Source organism: Salmo salar, chromosome 24, assembly GCF_965601325.2.
Source record: "Salmo salar chromosome 24, fSalSal1, whole genome shotgun sequence".
NCBI lineage: Eukaryota > Metazoa > Chordata > Actinopteri > Salmoniformes > Salmonidae > Salmo > Salmo salar.
Genome location: NC_138314.1, coordinates 29,376,901 through 29,394,917, shown reverse-complemented (window position 1 = coordinate 29,394,917; position 18,017 = coordinate 29,376,901). Strand labels below are relative to the sequence as shown.

The 18,017-nt window shown below is 40.2% G+C and overlaps 2 protein-coding genes across 7 annotated transcripts; both read left to right on the top strand.

Moving 5' to 3' along the window:
* The first annotated feature begins 812 nt into the window (after positions 1-812).
* On the top strand, positions 813-12,852 carry LOC106585370 (SMAD family member 2). 3 transcript variants are annotated; one of them, XM_014171491.3, is made up of 11 exons: positions 813-1,061; positions 1,986-2,385; positions 4,379-4,468; positions 4,751-4,944; positions 5,169-5,303; positions 5,402-5,464; positions 5,647-5,700; positions 6,052-6,264; positions 6,426-6,563; positions 10,109-10,253; positions 10,604-12,852. In XM_014171491.3, the coding sequence occupies exons 2-11, from the start codon at positions 2,159-2,161 to the stop codon at positions 10,725-10,727; spliced, it is 1,383 nt and encodes a 460-aa protein (XP_014026966.1). In that variant the 5' UTR covers positions 813-1,061; positions 1,986-2,158; the 3' UTR covers positions 10,728-12,852. The 3 variants fall into 3 exon arrangements, with proteins under 3 accessions (XP_014026966.1, XP_014026965.1, XP_045563032.1); XM_014171490.3 differs by having other exon boundaries at positions 5,402-5,476; XM_045707076.2 differs by having other exon boundaries at positions 832-1,061; positions 2,099-2,385; positions 5,402-5,476.
* Positions 12,853-13,269: 417 nt separating this feature from the next.
* Positions 13,270-17,733, top strand: LOC106585371 (immediate early response 3-interacting protein 1). 4 transcript variants are annotated; one of them, XR_014382540.1, is made up of 7 exons: positions 13,270-13,440; positions 13,742-13,843; positions 14,015-15,424; positions 15,576-15,739; positions 15,896-16,154; positions 16,309-16,518; positions 16,684-17,733. XR_014382540.1 is itself a non-coding variant. In XM_014171493.3 (7 exons), exons 3-7 carry the CDS (start codon positions 15,171-15,173, stop codon positions 16,884-16,886), a joined length of 1,074 nt encoding a protein of 357 aa, XP_014026968.3. In that variant the 5' UTR covers positions 13,270-13,440; positions 13,742-13,843; positions 14,015-15,170; the 3' UTR covers positions 16,887-17,733. The 4 variants fall into 4 exon arrangements, 3 of the variants coding, with proteins under 3 accessions (XP_014026968.3, XP_014026967.3, XP_045563033.1); XM_014171493.3 differs by having other exon boundaries at positions 15,912-16,154; XM_014171492.3 differs by having other exon boundaries at positions 14,015-15,739; positions 15,912-16,154.
* Positions 17,734-18,017: the final 284 nt, after the last annotated feature.

Below are 18,017 nucleotides of genomic sequence, written 5' to 3'. Positions count from 1 at the left end.
GCATCAGTACATTCGTAATAAACTAAGCATTACGATACTTCTATTATATCACGTATCAAAATAACAATGGGTTTTATCTTGACTAAATTCGACACTCCCATTGCCCCCTATACAAAAATCCTCACTTGCTTATTAATACTTGAGACAGATTTTTGGCGGAAGAAACCCGCTCGCTTCGCCTCTTCCTCTCTGCTATCACTATCAGACAGGAATTCTGATTATGCAGGAAAGAAGCCTCGAGTTATGATGAATCTGTAGCCCTGTCGGAATAGTTTTTTAATTGCATCCTTCCTTCACCGATGTGGTTACTGACATATGCTGTACTAGGCATAGTTTTGAAACGTGCTTTAATTTACCCAGATGTGTTAGATTGGTGATTATTTCAAGTGAGGAATGAAATGTACATCGGCCTCGGTTGCTACTGTGAAACAAAAACGTAACATAAATTATCTCATCAACCTTGTTGTGAAAAAGTAGCCTCGCCTGGATTTTTACATGGAATCGCATCTTTGTTCCTGTGGGCCCAATTGTGCATAATTTCTTAACAAATTAGAGGATACCACTTCCTGTTATAGTTCACCCAATATGTCTTTCCTCACCTCTAGTCTTTATGGAGTATGAGAAAGGATTAACGGCTATTACAAATTCTACAAAAAAATAACAATGGAGTGCTAGTTCCTCCCCGACAATGACAGATTGTAAAACAAACCATGCTGTCAAATAAACAATACAGATTGACATTGCTGGCGACCAATCCGGTCTACGAAAGTTATATGATTGTCTTGTTTTATCCAATCAGGTGATAAGAGGAGGGATTAAGATTCTGAATGCAGCTAGCCAGCTAGGGTGTGTTTCTTGTTCAGGTCTTGATAGCTTGTGAAGCTAAACAGCTAGCTAGTTATCAGATTTGAAAAAAGGCAACAATCTTTTCGTCGAGATAGCGGCTACATTTATCGTTTTTTTTTTAAAGAAAAGGTATCCCTTTGTTTTTGAGGAGTTTCCCACTTTGTCTTTTGCACATATCTTTACACAGAGAAGAGTTCGTGAGCTTCATCATCAGGGTAATGCAATGCTTTTAATTTTCCCTCGACTTTGATGTTGTTAGCTAACGACAGCTAGCAAGCTAACGTTAGCCAGTTTTTTTATTTGGGCTAGCTAGCTAACGTTAGTTGGCCTATTTATCACTTCTAGTGTTAGCATAAAAAAAACACGATTGTTATTGTAGCTGGCAATGATGGCGCTGTATGTCTCAATCAAACCATTGTTTCGTTGTAAGTTAGCTAACCAGTCATTTAGCTGTATTGAAAGTCTGAGTTAGGTGGCTAACGTTGGCTAGCTACAGTAATTGTTGTTTTCACAACAAAAGGTATTGGCGATAACGTAATCCCACCATACGAGTCATGTACTCAATAATTTCTGCAGCCTTTCATGGCTTGCTACCTTATGAGTAAATAATTGCTAACTTAACTCACTAAAATAGTAGATTTGTACTGCTGATAAAATGCCTATCATCAACCAACCGGCCTGAAAGTATCAGTTAGCTATGGGGCTAACTCACCCCTTAGCCGAGATAGCTAGCTTGCTACTAGCTGCAATATATAAACTAACCAACAATGGAGTTTATCAATTGAACAGTATATCATGGTAGATGGCTAATCACCTTTATAATGAAGATGTGGTGTTATACAGCATCCACCAACACTGGTATGAAATGTTTGTTTTGTGGCTATATGTCCATTCGCAAACAATGGTATGTTATGTTTACTTGCTGCTAGTGATCCAGTCCACTGAGTGCTCAGTGCTCAAGTCGCCGCTATTATTAGATATATTATGTAACTACAGTTGTTGCTGATGAAATTATGTGATGGTGGGATTTATCTAACAAGTTTTTCAAGACCACCCATTCAATTTGAAATGCACCCATCACATTTTTTTTTATTCAGACATTGATTACTAAATTCCTGTGTTTGATTTTACCTCCTCAGGTGTCTCATCTCTTTTGCACATATCCAGTCCTCCTCACTCCAGCCCTGTGATTCCTCACGAAACAGAGGGACCACACCAGAGAAAGGGCTAAACTGTGCATCCCTTCCTCCAGGTCCCCTCTGCCTCAGTGTGTGTTTGAGTTCTCTCAAGACTCCTCCTCGCTACAACCAAAATGTCCTCCATCTTGCCTTTCACCCCTCCAGTAGTTAAGAGGCTCCTGGGGTGGAAGAAGTCAGCCAGTGGCGCTGGGGGAGGAGAGCAGAACAGCCAGGAGGAGAAGTGGTGTGAGAAGGCTGTCAAGAGCCTGGTGAAGAAGCTGAAGAAGACTGGACAGCTGGATGAGCTGGAGAAGGCCATCACCACCCAGAACTGCAACACCAAGTGTGTCACCATCCCCAGGTAAGTAACCATAGCCCCATGCCAGGTAACACAGAGCTAGGGTTTGCCTACAGTCATTGTATGGTTCTGTAGAATTAACAGTTGACCATCAGAAACCTACAGGTAACTGTCAAATTAAAGGAAACGCCATCATTATGGCTGCATTTACAAAGGCAGTCCAATTCCACCAACATTATGGCTGCATTTGCAAAGGCAGCCCAATTCTTTTTCACAAATTGGTCTTTTGACCAATAACATCAGATCTTTTTCAGAGCTGATCTGATTGTTCAAAAGACCAGTTAGTGAAATAAATATCACAATTGGGCTGCCTGTGTAAACGCAGACAAACTGTCTTAATATGGGGCGTTCGGCCATCACGAACCACCAGAACAGCTTCAGTACGCCTTGGCATAGGTTCTACAAGTGTCTGGAACTCTATTGGAGGGATACGACACAATTCTTCCATGAGAAATTCCGTAATTTGGTGGTGGAAAACCCTGTCTTAGGCTCCACTCCAGAATTTCCCATAAGTGTTCAATTGGGGTGAGATCTGGTGACTGACACACACTCACCCTTTAAACCCCCTATGCTCCTTTGAGACCTCTCTTTCAAAGTCACAGATGTCTTCTAGCAATGGTACCCAAAATAATGCGCAACAGGGCATTTTTATACATGACCCTTAGCATGATGGGATGTTATTTGCATAATTCATTCACGAACCACACCTGTGTGGAAGCCCCTGCTTTCAATATACTTTGTATCCCTCATTTACGCAAATGTTCCCTTAATTTTGGCAGTTTCCTGTATGTTTTCTGGAGATTATTATTTAGTATCTGGTAACCCTCTTGTCGCCTCATCTTTCCTTAAACAGCATGTAACATACAAGGTCCCAATACATAGAGGTCTTAGCAACTCCCAAATTCTTTCACATTTTATAGGCTGCTACTTTCTGTCTAACATTGACTCTCAGAAATGGCGCAACAGTTTGTTTTGTAAACACTGACTTAGCCTCCCGCTATGTACTTGTATCACATTTGTCTGAGGGAGTAGGGTGAGAACATTCCTTATCAGCCAGTTAACCTTGATGTCCTAGAGTAGAACATATTCTCTGGGAAATGTTGTCTGCTGTAAAATACCTATTTGTTCAATGATGACCAGCTAAGAACAGTTCAGATGTTTAGTATGTTTATTAGATACTGAGTAAATTTGTATAGAGCTTGTTGACAGATGGATTAAATGTATTGTGTAGGCCTATAATTGATGGTCTTGCAAAGAAATTAAACTTGAATGCAATTTACCAATCTACATGTCATGCGTATATATTAGAGTGAAGTTTAGAACCTATTTCAGCTTTTAGAACACAAAATATATAGGCCTAGCCAATAGTTTAGATTCAATCCCACTTTAGAGGTAGGCTATATTAGCTCTGAATTCTAAGTCAGGATATTGTATGAGCAGCAACTATCACATCATATTTCCCCATTTCATTTTTATTTGATTTCTAGAGTTGTTTATTTTTATCATTCCTTTCTACGTGTCCATTACAATCACAAAGTGAAATATAGAGGGTGGTTAATTGGAAATGTACTTTTTTCCAAGATTGCTCCCTCCTTTCCTTTTAGTCCCATTTTGTGTCTTCTGTGTTTACTTAAATGTCTCAAGATAAGTCAATTGCTTGCGACCTACACAGCTGTGGTGGAAATGTTTCAGTTATTCCGAAAATTTGATATGCCACAGTAGTAATGTTTGTTTGTCTCGCATAATGTTTGTTTGTGTATACTACTGTACTCCCATCTTATGCTGTTGTTTTTCTTTATTCTGTCAAAAGGCTTCTCTTATTTGACAGTTATTTTTTTTCAGTTCCAGACTGAAAGAATGAAATACCTAATTGAAAATGACTCTAATAAAAGATGCCTTTTAATGTTTACATTACCCATACTGGTATTTCTGAATGACTCATGCCCCATGTTTATCATTTTGTTTTTGTTTTGTTGTTTGGTTTTTCTGTGCACAGCAATTGCTCTGAAATATGGGGACTGAGTACACCAAATACGATAGAACAGTGGGATACCTCAGGCCTATACAGCTACCCTGACCAAACCAGGTGACTATCCTCAACTGTCCTATGCTACATACTGTTGTACAACCTTGATGTGGGAAGTAATCATTCCAGGGGGCTGAGGGACATTGAGAGCACAAATTCCATTCATCCCTCTATCATTCTCATCTCACTTCATCATACCCCACCTTCCCTCTCCACACCCCCACCTTTTGTTTTGCTGGCCACACGCATCTCCTTCTCTTCCTCCTATCGATTCCTCCCCCTTTTCTTCCTTTCCCCGCACTCACTTTTCACACCTATTTCCTCCATTGCCTGTCCTATCAGATCCCTGGATGGGCGCCTGCAGGTCTCACACAGAAAGGGTCTTCCTCATGTCATCTACTGCCGCTTGTGGCGATGGCCTGACCTGCACAGCCACCATGAGCTGCGTGCCATCGAGGCCTGCGAGTACGCCTTCCACCTCAAGAAGGATGAGGTCTGCATCAACCCCTACCACTACCAGAGGGTGGAGACCCCAGGTAGGTTGTCATTTGAACCACTAGTGTGTCTGTGCTGACTTGTAGGTGCCATCAAAGCCCATGTTGACAGCTAGTTGTGACATTCTTATTTCTGGACATGAAAAAAGATTTGTATGAGAGGCTGAAAGTGGTGTTAGCATACTCTTCAATTATGTTTTGTGAAGATGTCACTTCTTTTGAATTTTGTGTGGCATTGAAGAATCTTTTCTCCACCTTTCCTCTAGTTCTGCCACCTGTCCTTGTGCCAAGACACTCGGAAATTCTGACAGAACTGCCCCCATTGGATGACTACACTCATTCCATACCTGAGAACACAAACTTTCCTGCAGGGATCGAGCCTCCAAATAACTACATACCAGGTTTGTGTATCTATCATGAGTTGATATGCAAATGGTATTCATGATAACGAGGTATCCATTTCACCTCATCAATATTTTTCCCTCCCCTGTTACTATAGAAACGCCACCACCTGGATACATAAGTGAGGATGGGGAAGCCAGCGATCAACCGATGAATCAAAGTATGGACACAGGTATATTCCACTTACTTCAGATAAGAAGTTCTAACATAAAATAATAAAAGAAAAACAGTTGTCAAACTGTTGCCAAGTTTAGATTTGTTGATTTAAATGTCTTAGTAGATTCTTTGTACAAGTAAATCTGACCATGCAACTTTATAATTTCCTGTTTTCTCCCATGTTAGGTTCTCCTGCTGATTTGTCCCCTGGCACCCTCTCACCTGTCAATCATAGCATGGGTAAGAAGAATTGTCTTTTTAGACCTGCTCGATGTCTGAAGGACCAGTAATTGATCATCTGAACAAATTTGACCAAACTCATTGGCTGCATTTACACAGGCAGCCCAATTCTGATATTTTTTGTTTTGTTACTAATTGGTCTTTTGACCAATGAGACCAGCTCTGAAAAAGATATGATGTGATTTGTCAGAAGACCAATTAGTGGGAAAAATATCCGAATTTGGGGTGCCTGTGTAAACATCCATTGAGTACAATTGAAATAGCCCGGTGCCCGCTCTGGAGATCATTGGTCAATGCCTGTCAACCTGTGTAGTTGTCTTTCATCATGACATCTCACTTTTTTCCCCCCAGACCTGCAGCCGGTGACCTACTCTGAGCCTGCGTTCTGGTGCTCTATAGCTTACTATGAGCTGAACCAGCGTGTTGGAGAGACCTTCCACGCCTCACAGCCCTCTCTGACAGTGGACGGTTTTACAGACCCTTCCAACTCAGAGCGTTTCTGTCTGGGCCTGCTCTCCAACGTCAACAGGAACGCCACTGTTGAGATGACCAGGAGGCATATAGGTACAACAGGGGCTATGTCACAAACGGCACACTATTTCCTATGTAGTGCACAACTTTTGAAGGCTATGGCTAAAATGAATAGGGTGCCAATTCAGATTTGCCCAGGAACAGAGATGTTTTGTAGCAGAAATACTCATGCTAATTTTCTATTATTTCCACAGGACGAGGAGTCAGGTTGTATTATATTGGTGGTGAGGTGTTTGCTGAGTGTCTCAGTGATAGCGCCATCTTTGTTCAAAGTCCAAACTGCAACCAGCGGTATGGGTGGCACCCAGCAACCGTGTGCAAAATCCCTCCAGGTAATTTAGCCAAACCCAATTTCTTTAATATTCAGTGTGTTCCTATAATCATTACTTAGTATTACATGTTTTTCACGTGTTTAGATTCCATATTTAGTCAGTCTAACTACTTGTTTCTACAGCCAATATAAAACTGATAGCAGGGTGGTTCTGCAGGCTTTACTTGTTATGATTTTTCTTTAAAAGTCCATACATGATGCCCAGTAGGAATGGGCATGGATATTCGAATATCCAAACGGACGTTAGTATTCAAATACTTGAGAGTGGTGAGGAGGAGCTCTGCGGACCCATAGTGTCCAGAAGTCATTTAGCCATTTATTGTAGTCATAGCGATATGTAGAGTTGCTATTTTCTCAAGTTTTCTCGTCAATTAACTTGTGACATTCCTGGATTACTCATTATACACTCCTTCAAATGACTGGATTTGAAGTCTGACGGATGAATCTGGGTTTGGCGGATGCCAGGAGAACAGAGGCTATATACAGGCGGTACCGGTACCGAGTCAAATGTGTGGGGGTACAGGTTAGTCGAGGTAATTTGTACAGTCTATGACTTTGGTGAATGGAGTCTGACAATTTTTGGGCCTTCCTCTGACACGTGTAGGTCCTGGATGTCAGTAAGCTTGGCCCCAGTGATATACTGGGCCATATGCCCTACCCTCTGTAGCGCCTTACGGTCAGATGCCGAGCAATTGCCATACCAGGCAGTGATGAACCGGTCTGCATGGTGCAGCTGTAGAACTTTTTGAGGATCTGGGAACCCAGGTCAAATCTTTTCAGTCTCCTCAGGGTAAAGGACATTGTCGTGCCCTATTCACGACTTTCTTGGTGTGTTTGGACCATGATAGTTTGTTTGTGATGTGTATACCAAGGAACTTGAAACTCTCGACCCGCTCCACTACAGCCCCGTCGATGTGAATGAGGGCAATTTCAGCCCTCTTTTTCCTATAGTCAATTTCCTATTGTCTGGCTCACGTTGAGGGAGAGGTTGTTGTCCTGGAACCACACTGTCAGGTCTCAGCCTATAGGGAGGAGGTCAATCTCATCCTTGTCGATCAGGCCTACCACCGTTGTGTCATCAGCAAACTTAATGATGGTGTTTAAGTCGTGCTTAGGAACAGGGAGTAGCTCCCTGAGGAGCTCCCGTATTGAGGATCAGCGTGGCAGATGTTGTTGCCTACCCTTACCACCTGGGGGTGTCGGGAACTCCAGGATCCAGTTGCAGATGGAGGTGATTAGTCCCAGGGTCCTTAGCATAGTCATGAGCTTTGTGGGCACTATGGAGTTGAATGCTGAGCTGTAGTCAATGAACAGCATTTTCACATGGTGTTCCTTTTGTTCGGGTGGGAAAGGACAGTGTGGAGTGCAATTTGCGATTGCGTCATCTGTGGATCTATTGGGGCGGTATGCCAATTGGAGTGGGTCTAGGGTTTCTGGGATGATGGTGTTGATGTGAGCCATGACCAGCCTTTCAAAGCACTTCATGGCTACTGACGTGCTATGGGGTGGTAGTCATTTAGGCAGGTTACCTTCGCTTTCTTCTGCTTGAAACATGTTGGTATTACAGAATCGGTCAGGGAGAGGTTGAAAATGTCAGTGAAGACACTTGCCAGTTGTTCCGTGCATGCTCTGAGTACATGTCCTGGTAATCCATCTGGCCCCGCGGCCTTGTGAATGTTGACCTGTTTAAAGATCTTGCTCACATCAGCAACGGAGTGTGTGATCACACAGTCGTCCGGAACAGCTGGTGCTCTCATGCATGCTTCAGTGTTGCTTGCCTCGAAACAAGCATAAAAGCCTCTGGTAGGCTTCCGTCACAGGGCAGCCCGCGGCCAGGTTTCCCTTTGTGGTCCATAATAGTTTGCAAGTCCTGCCACATCCGACGAGCATTGAAGCCGGAGTACTCTGTAACTGTTTTAAAGTCACCGTTGTTCTCATGGTGAAGACATTGGGTGGCTTCCTTCCCCTCCTGCAACTAAGTTAGGAAAGACACCTGTATCTTTGTAGTGACTGGGTGTATTGATACAACATCCAAAGTGTAATGACTTCACCATGCTCAAAGGGATATTGAATATCTGCTTCTTCTTTTTTTACCTACCTGGTCTTTGTGATTGAATCTGTGTTTTGAAATTAACTGCTCGACTAAAAGACCTTACAATTACATGTATAGGTGGAGTACAGAGACGAGGTAGTCATAAAAAAAAAAACATGTTAAACACTTATTGCACACAGTGAGTCCATGCAACTTATTATGTGACTTGTTAAGCTAATTCTTACTCCTGAACTTATTTAGGCTTGTCATAACAAAGGGGTTGAATACTTATTGACTCAAGACATTTCAGATTTTCATTTTTAATTAATTTGTAAGAATTTTGAAAAGCAATTCCACTTTGACATTATGGGGTATTGTGTGAAGGCCAGTGACAAACAAATCTAAATTGAATCCATTTTAAACTCCACTACAAAATGTGGAAAAAGTAAAGGTGTGTGAATACTTTCTGAAGGCACTGTACAATCCCGAAATCAGCTGTAACTGTCAATAGTAAAACAATGCTTGAAATGTTAGAGTGAACCTGAATTGTAGAGTAATGAGGAGGAGTCTCTGTCCAGAAGAGTTCACCATTCATTTTCTGTATTCAGGGTTCACTCAAACATCGTTTTTAAGCTTTGTCTCCCTCCCTCCCATATCAAACTCATCGGCCCCTTCATTGCTGCACGCATGCGGAGCAGCACCTCTCCCAAGTCGTGCAGGCTGCGCAGCAAGCCAGTTCCCAAGTTTAAACCTTTTTTTTAAATGGTCAAAATAAATATCTGGATATCTGAACAAAATGTATTATTTGCGGTGATGGAAAAAGTACCCAATTGTCATACTTGAGTAAAAATATAGATACCTTTTTAATAGAAAGTTAATCAAGTAAAATTCACCCAGTAAAATATTACTTGAGTAAAAGTCTTAAGTATTTGGTTCTAAATATACTTAAGTATCAAAAGTAAAAATAATTTAAAATTCCTTCTGTCAAGCAAAGCAGGCGGCATTTTAAAATGTATGGATAGCCAGGGGCACACTCCCAACACTAATTTTGCGCCGCCCAATTGACTCCCAATCACGGCCGGTTGTGATACAGCCTGGATTCAAACCAGGGTGTCTGTAGTGATGCCTCTAGCACTGAGATGCAGTGCCTTAGACCGCTGCGCAACTCGGGAACCCATAGAAAAGATGCATTTGTATTTAGTGAGTCCGCCAGATCAGAGGCAGAAGGGATGACCATGTGTTGGATTGGTAAGTGCGTGAATTGGACCATTTTCCTGTCCTGCTAAGCATTCAAAATATAACGAGTACTTTTGGGTGTCAGGTAAAATGTATGGAGTAAAAAGTGTAGTGAAGTAAAAGTTGTGAAAAATATAAATGGTAAAATACAGATACCCCCAAAACTACTCAAGTAGTACTTTAAAGTATTTTTACTTAAGTACTTTACACCACTGCTTATTTGACTAGTGAAATGATTTATAATGCCCAACTGACCCTCTCCTTCCACTGCCCCTCAGGTTGTAACCTGAAGATCTTCAACAACCAGGAGTTTGCCGCCCTGCTGGCACAGTCCGTGAACCAGGGCTTTGAGGCAGTGTACCAGCTCACCAGGATGTGCACCATCCGCATGAGTTTTGTCAAAGGCTGGGGGGCTGAATACAGGCAAGCATGATGACCGACTTGTTACTTTTTATTCTTTCAGTTGTACACCATGGCATAGTTAGTAGAAGATGAATAGTCGGAGGAAGACAGTAATATTAATGTAATCATTGGCATACATTTTTTTTAAAACATTAGCCTGCTAATGATCCACTTTTCTGTATTTGTAGAAACTTTGGAATGTTTAAGGAGTTGGGATGGGTATTCAAATGTGATTTGTCCCTCTTAAACAATACTTCTGTTATGGAAGAAGTCAGAGAGGTTCAGGCTATTCTTTGTTTTTTGGTGACATTCCTGTGCTTGCATGCCGAGTGATTTCACCAATTTGTCATTGTTGTCTTTTTGTCTACTAGACGGCAGACTGTCACAAGCACTCCCTGCTGGATTGAACTGCATTTGAATGGACCTCTGCAATGGCTGGACAAAGTGTTGACTCAGATGGGTTCCCCTTCTGTACGCTGCTCCAGTATGTCATAATGCTAGAAAATGACCCAAAACATCGCCCACTCAAAGATCATCAAATTCTAACTTGCAAGTCCTATCATGAAAAAAAGCTGCAGAAATAATTTCTGCTAATAACATACTTCATAGTATTTGTGGCCTAGCTCCACGACCCTGTCTACACACACACACACACACACACACACACACACACACACACACACACACACACACAGCAAGACAGACTTTTCAGAATAGAATTAGGCACTTTGTTACCCATCTTCGTCATCTTTGTTAAATTGCTTTCCCCCAAATCCTTAATATTAGATCAATTTGTGGTGCAAATAAAATGTATATTGATTTTTAAAGTCCAGGTATGAATTATTGGAGGCAGTGGAAATACCAAAAGATATTCTACAAATAGTTTCTCAGTATTGGAGAATGCTTGTATAAGTAACACAAGCGTGAATGCTAAATGAATTTTGGTTCAACTCATCCATCCATCTTTTTGACCATGAGGTAACTTTTCTCTGGGAAACATGGACCCATCTTTTTTTGTCTGGGGAGTTAGCGTGGTTAAGAAATGAAGATGGCATTTGTCGCTTTCTCCTCGAAGGGAAATGCTCAATTATGTTTTTAAAATGTAATTGTTTAATTTACCTAATTAACTCTTTACCCTTTTGTCAAAATGTCTTTTTTTTTTATTCCAGATGTGTCGTTGTAAGACACCTCTTAATGGACATATAGGAATGTTTAGCAAAAAAAAACTAAACAAGCTGCGAAATCAATCCGGCTGTAGTTGACATACATTTTAGCTCTGTCATTATATGGCACCTCCAATGTTATTATAGGTAGCCCATGTTTCATTTGGACCACAAACCGCCTCAGATGCAGGCTAGTGAATTCTAGGCTCTGTTAGGTTTGGATGCACTGGGCAAGGACCAGAGAATATCAGCTGTAAAATCTTTTTTTGATGTTTCACTGGGTGTCCAGGTCTCTCGAGGTGAATTATTAAAAAGTTATTTCACTTGGAGAATGGAAGGTATCAATGAATTTCATTCTATATTGTTTTTAGCCTATATCCCCTTTCTTTTGCTACTTTTTTGTATTCTCATGTATTTTTATATATAAATATAATTAAACTTTCTTCTGTCGTTCACTTTTTATTAAAGTTAATATTTTCAAGACTGTCTCTTTTTAAGTGACATGGAGAGCATGGATCATTAGTGTTTTTTTTAAGGTTCAACTTGAATCCAATTTAAGCCCTTGCCTTGGTAAGAAAAACACAGCCCCATGTTATTTAGACACTTTTGGCTTTTTAAAAGAATAAACTTGGTGCATCAGAAGTACACAAATCAAAACATAAATGCCTGTAACATGATATCTGCTTTCCTGCAATGTATGGTTGGGTTATGTGACTGAGGCATGTTGTATGAACTTATTTTGACTCATTCATCTCTTCAGTCTTGAAACACATTTGCTTTCTGGAAGCTGTTTGGTGCTCAGTAAAGGATAAAAGGTCCACCATAAAACAGTGGTCAACCAAAAAAGTGATTTATTTTTTAGCTAAATGTTACAGAAACTTGGCAGTATTCTATGTTCTTACATCACAAAAGGAAGAGAGAAATGAAACTGCACACTGGGACATATTTTCTGTATTAGTGTGCATTGTATTTGTTCTTGTCTATAAAATACAGTATGTACAACAAGACTGAGCTTGCAGTCTGACATTGTCATTTTGTGGCTATTGCAAGATTTCTTTTAACATCTATTTTCTCCTTTCTCCTTTATTGATGTTATTCATCTATTAACCTTACGGCACTAGTGATTGTACTTTGTAAGTGCAACTAGTGAGTTTGGATTTGGGGAACTGAACCATGTGTTAGGGTCCAGTGATGAATCCTTGTACCATTGGCCTACAATATATGAATGTGAAGAGAGTACATAACAAATCTGAAGTGGACCAGACGTACATTATACAGTAGTGTGTATTTAACAGTCAAATATTTGCAAAACAGTCAGTACAGTAGTTCTCTCAGTTTTACCAGTAGAGGGCGTTATTGATAGAGCAGGTTTTTTTTCTGACCATAAGCTTCTCAGGCGTGTGGCATATTATGCAGACTTCATAAAACACTAATAAAGATTTTTATTCTCATGATGACCATGTGTTTCTTTCCATCTTTATTAACAATAATGTTTTCCACTGATCTCAGTGGTCTACAGTGGTGTACTCATGTTTACCGAGTACAGAATTTTACTTCTGGGAATATGCCTTTACCTTTCTAGTAAATCAAGTGCAAATGAAGGAGATATTGAGGTGTTATTAATGGAGATAGCCATCCAGTGGTGTGCCTATGGCAAGATACATCCATAACCTCCCAGGAATGTTAGCTAGTTCTACTGCAACATTTTCAAGCACTTACACCATTAAATCAATAGTCACAAAATGCTACCTATTTGGACATGAGTATGGATTATTATTATACAGTATTGGTATTACATTGGCCATTTACTGTTGGGCACCCACTTTTTTATTCCGTCAAGAAAGTCACGCGTTCGAACTGCTCGTTGAATTTGTTCTTCTCATGATGCCATACATTTAGGCAACGTCATAGGGAAGTACTTGAAGCTGCTAACGTCAGCTAACACGTTACAGATATGGCGTTTACATTATATTCCCTTATTCAAGCGGTGATTTTGTGTGTAAATGCTGTCGCCGTATTGCACGAAGAAAGATTTTTAAGTAAAAGTAAGTGGCCGTCTACACATTTTGTCTAACATTACTTTCAACAATGATTTGCTTGCTTGCTAGCTAGTCGGCTGAAATGGGTTGGTGATAGATAACTAGTTACCTAGACAGGGAAGCAAGAAAGTAACGTTATTTGGTTGATATGAGTCATTTTAGCATAATTTGGCGGTACTGCTAAATTAGCTAGCTAACTACACCAGTATAATGAGTTGGAAAAACTTACAGGTACGTTGATCTGCCTCTTATGGCCAGGGCCATTTTTGTTTGCATTAATGTAATTGTTTTGTTCCTTCTAACTTAGTTGGCTGGGGTGTGGACCAAAGTATTGGGGGATTTGGTGATGAACCGGGCATTAAAGTGCAGCTAATGAACCTTGTCCGCTCTGTGAGGACAGTAATGAGAGGTACGACTGAAAAATCAATACCATTTATAAATATCAAATCTTTGTTCTGCATACATACTACTTTTTTTAAATAGATTATTCTTGTTTTCCTCAAAATATTTTATGATGTTTACCTAACTGAACTGAGACTGGTTTGTGGCTTTATTCATCATATTTTCTCTCATCTTGCAGTGCCGTTGATTGCTGTCAATTCGGTCTGCATTGTGTTGTTGCTGCTGTTTGGCTGAAGCGAAGACTGGACTGAATCTGGATGTTGAACTAAGAGAAGACATTTTCAGGGCTCAGGGGGATGTCTCCATGATTCCTGAAGGAGAAACCCTACATGCACAACAAAGAAGATTACACACACACACACACACACACACACCCCCCCCCCCCCCTTGTTGCTGTATCACAAAGAGTCAGCATTACATTTGATTCCCTTTTTATTTATTCCCACTTTACATGGTCAGACTGAGTAACAGTTCAGATGCAGGAACAGTCAGTGTTTACTCCTTTACTCCATTCAGTTTCTTTCAAAGACACCGGTTAGTCAATGATGTTTACACAAAGCAGTCCAAAGCATGTTGCTGCTGGACGATTTCTACAATGTCAAAGGATAATTTACTTTGAGCACGCGATTAATTAAACTTTCTTTCTCCTAATATGAAACTGTGATTGCGTCACAGTGCTGATTATGGCATGCATGTTGCTTTTAACATCTTGTAATCTTATGTTGTTGCAAAAATGTTATGTTGCAACAAAAAAAAAAATATTCTTCACACCTTCCTGGACAAAATGTAAAATGTACATAATTTGAACAGACATAAACACCATAAGTCGGGATATATCATATTTTGTGTCTCATGTAGACAACTTAATTATGTATGACTTTTTTTTTTCTCACTAACTTTCAATCAATTACTTGAAAAAAATAAACATTTTTTAAATATCAACACATTTTGAGTTTGTTCATATCAATAACTGATATTACCCAACGACATTACATGTTGACGTTATATATTTTTTGTCCCATAACGCACTCCGTACTTCAACACAACTTTCGTTTTGATTATGGTTGGAAGTGTCAAAAGTGCAGTAAGGAGACCGAAGTGACTTGATTAGAAATATATTTGTTAAATCCAAAATTGTGTGCATGTTGGCGATGTTTTTCGTTTTTTAATTGCCGTGTATGAATGGCATGGCAGTGTACTCTCGCACTAGCTGCAAACTTCAGTACAAGGGCAGCTAGCACTCGTTCTCCCGAGAAGGCCTTCTTATAACAGTATAGTACATATTAGTGACCAAATACAATAGTCGGTGGATGCTTCTCATGTAATACTTGAAAATGGAAAATATTATGACTAATGTTTTCATTGCTGGGCTCCCAGCGTGTGCCATATATTTTCTTTACGCCAACATTTATTGCTCTTATAAACTACTGAAAGATAATGTGGTGTTTGACAGTCATCAGAGGATTCCAAGTTTTGCCTACCTTTTTCTCAGATATGTATTCAGAGCTCTTGTCAAAAGACAGGGGCATTTGTACTTTTGCGATAGCGATGTCAAAGGTGAAGTTGCCTTCACCATCTTTAACTGCAGGTAAACTGATTGCGCTTGACAATGTAGCAGTCCGATTTCTTTTAGGGCTATGGTTTCATTTCAAACAACACACTGCCTTACAAAGATGGTTGTTTATTTGTTCACGTTTGGACCAATTATCTCCTATGTGCTGTACTTTTTTCTCTCTAAGGTTCAACAAGGATCTACTGAGGAGGTTCTGTAGTGCAACTGGATATGGCTGGGACTACCCAGACATTGAGTTCAGGGATATCCCTCTGTGTTACCCAGAGACCCTCTGTCTGCGAATCTTTGACATATTAATATCTGCTGAGAAGTTCAGATTGAGCCCTCTGGGTAAGTAAAACATCCTCTGCTGGCTGGGTAGTGCATGTCTTTGAAGGCCTCCAAATGTCAACACACAAGATACTCAGTTTTCTTCCTACATTTCTGTAGAATATATTAATTCATTTCAGCCAGATGTGTAGTTCATACAACATCCCCCCACTTCAGTGCATTGTTTCTTTAGGTCTAGTCCGGGTACGTCAGAGTTTGAGAACATGGCAGCCAATAGATGAGCTGAAGAAGGGACCCTTCAAGTTGCAGGCTCGTGTGTTAGAGTACAGGGTCGTTGAAGATGGGGTGGAGGTTGACATTTCTCTAACTGCCATTTCACGCACTGACCAGCCAGTATGGGAGAGTGTTTTGACAATGCTCTCCCAGGACAGAGGCCGAACACCAAACACACAACCTAAACCTGAGTGGTATGATGGTGAGTAGACCAATAGTTAAGTTAATTCATTCTAAACTTTGCCATCAGTCAACAAACCTGAGGAAGTTGAATGAAATTGTTCTATTCAAGTTTGAATAGCACAGAACAACTGGACCCACATCATAAACCAATATATTTTCTTACACTTTGACAGGTCACATGGACACATCAGAGACAGATGACGTGAAGGCGGTGGACATCAATGTTCCCTGGACTACAGGACTGAAGTTTGTGTGGGCTTTCTCTGACTACTCTCCACATTGTCTCCTAACTCTTCCTGCTAAACTCTTGGGCTACAGATGTACCCAAACTCCTAGTCTATGGATGCTGTCTAAATGCTTGGCTGAAATTGAAAAGCACAAAGGTAAAGTAGCTTTTTATTCTAGTGATTCTAACTCAATACTGAATTATTTACAAGCAAAATGATGGTGGCTCAAACAGTATTTTTGTTGTTGTTGCTGTCCATACTCTATTTATCCTCAATCTATCACCTTGATTGATATTTTCCGAACATCCATTGATTCCACAGGAGTTGATGCCATTAGAGCCCCCATCTCTGTCACCGCCCAGTTCAAGGAACCATTATTGGTACCAGGAAAAGTGACCATCAAATTTTGTGAGAGTGTGGGAGTGCAGTCCAAATGTGTTAGCTTCCAAATGGAGCGATACGAGAGGAAGATACCTCACATCACGGGACAAATCTGCAGGACTACTGTAGAGGATGTGAACTAAAGATGAAAACGGCGCCAATGGCCACCCCAGCACCATTGTTATTGTTTTTGTTGCTGAGATGAGGAGCATCACGTAGCATGGTAAAAAATGTTTTGCAGTACTCTTCTATGATGTGTTAAATGATGTCATAGTTGAAAAAACTGTGTTTGTTGTTTGCAGTAACTTCTTTGTTGTAATATCGCAAATGGTTGTGGCTGTTTCACCAATAAGGATTCCAGCTTTAAGATGATCAGTTATGACATGACATTGTATAAATATCATGTAGATGAAAGTCGTAATAATAAGGGATGATTGTGTAATTATTAGTGGAATGACATCTCATCTTTGCCATTATGTGGCATCCTAGTCAGGCTTCATGGCCCAGCAGGGGATTTACACAAATGTATCTTCAATCCAATGTACCCCAATACTGCTACCCTCTAGAATAGATATTTACATCAATCAAGAACTGCAGTCTTAAGGCATTTTCTGTGTCCTCTACAACTCTCTAATGTTACTATGTCCACAGAAGCACCATAAGCTACAGTACCAGGCATCTGCTAATGCAGACAAGGTCCCTACAGGGAATGGAGACTTGATTATTTGATCTGTTTGATATTCTTGTTTACTGCCTTCATGTATATGAAGGTCTTTTCTCTTGTATTACTCATTGTAAAACTGAGGTGTAGACAGGAAATATGTCGAGGAACATAAACAGTATTGTTCACTGAAATGCTTTGTAGAGATCCATGAATTAAACTATCCCTAATGTTTAATGTCAGCATCTACATATTTCTGCCAAACTTCAAAGAGTGGTGATTAGATTCTGCCTAGGAGTAAAATGTTAAATAAATATTACTAAAATGAATTGTAGTTTCAGGTCATGTGGTGAAAAAATTATCTTTATTTTGAGTGGATTAGGTGAAGTAATATTATTATATTGTTTGCATGCCCATAGAGATGTATGTAATTCTGCAGTTATAGAGTTGGAAATTCAATTTTATGTAACCTTAAATCATGTGATTAGAAGCCCGGATCTCTTCGGCCTTACTGTATACAGTGGTTGTGTAATCAAAAGAGCATCCCGTGACAGCCTCTCATTGCACAGAGAGAATATGTGTTTTTTCCAGTGTTTGAGGGAAGGAGAGGGGA

Excerpts from the sequence above, each read along its gene's own strand:
- LOC106585370 (XM_014171490.3), top strand. The coding sequence starts at position 2,159 with ATGTCCTCCATCTTGCCTTTCACCCCTCCAGTAGTTAAGAGGCTCCTG. Across the intron at positions 5,477-5,646 it reads GAATCAAAGTATGGACACAG|GTTCTCCTGCTGATTTGTCC; the intron begins GTATATTCCACT and ends CTCCCATGTTAG. Across the intron at positions 6,265-6,425 it reads GATGACCAGGAGGCATATAG|GACGAGGAGTCAGGTTGTAT; the intron begins GTACAACAGGGG and ends TTATTTCCACAG.
- LOC106585371 (XM_014171492.3), top strand. The coding sequence starts at position 15,274 with ATGTGGTGTTTGACAGTCATCAGAGGATTCCAAGTTTTGCCTACCTTT. Across the intron at positions 15,740-15,911 it reads GTTCAGATTGAGCCCTCTGG|GTCTAGTCCGGGTACGTCAG; the intron begins GTAAGTAAAACA and ends TTGTTTCTTTAG. Across the intron at positions 16,519-16,683 it reads TGAAATTGAAAAGCACAAAG|GAGTTGATGCCATTAGAGCC; the intron begins GTAAAGTAGCTT and ends TTGATTCCACAG.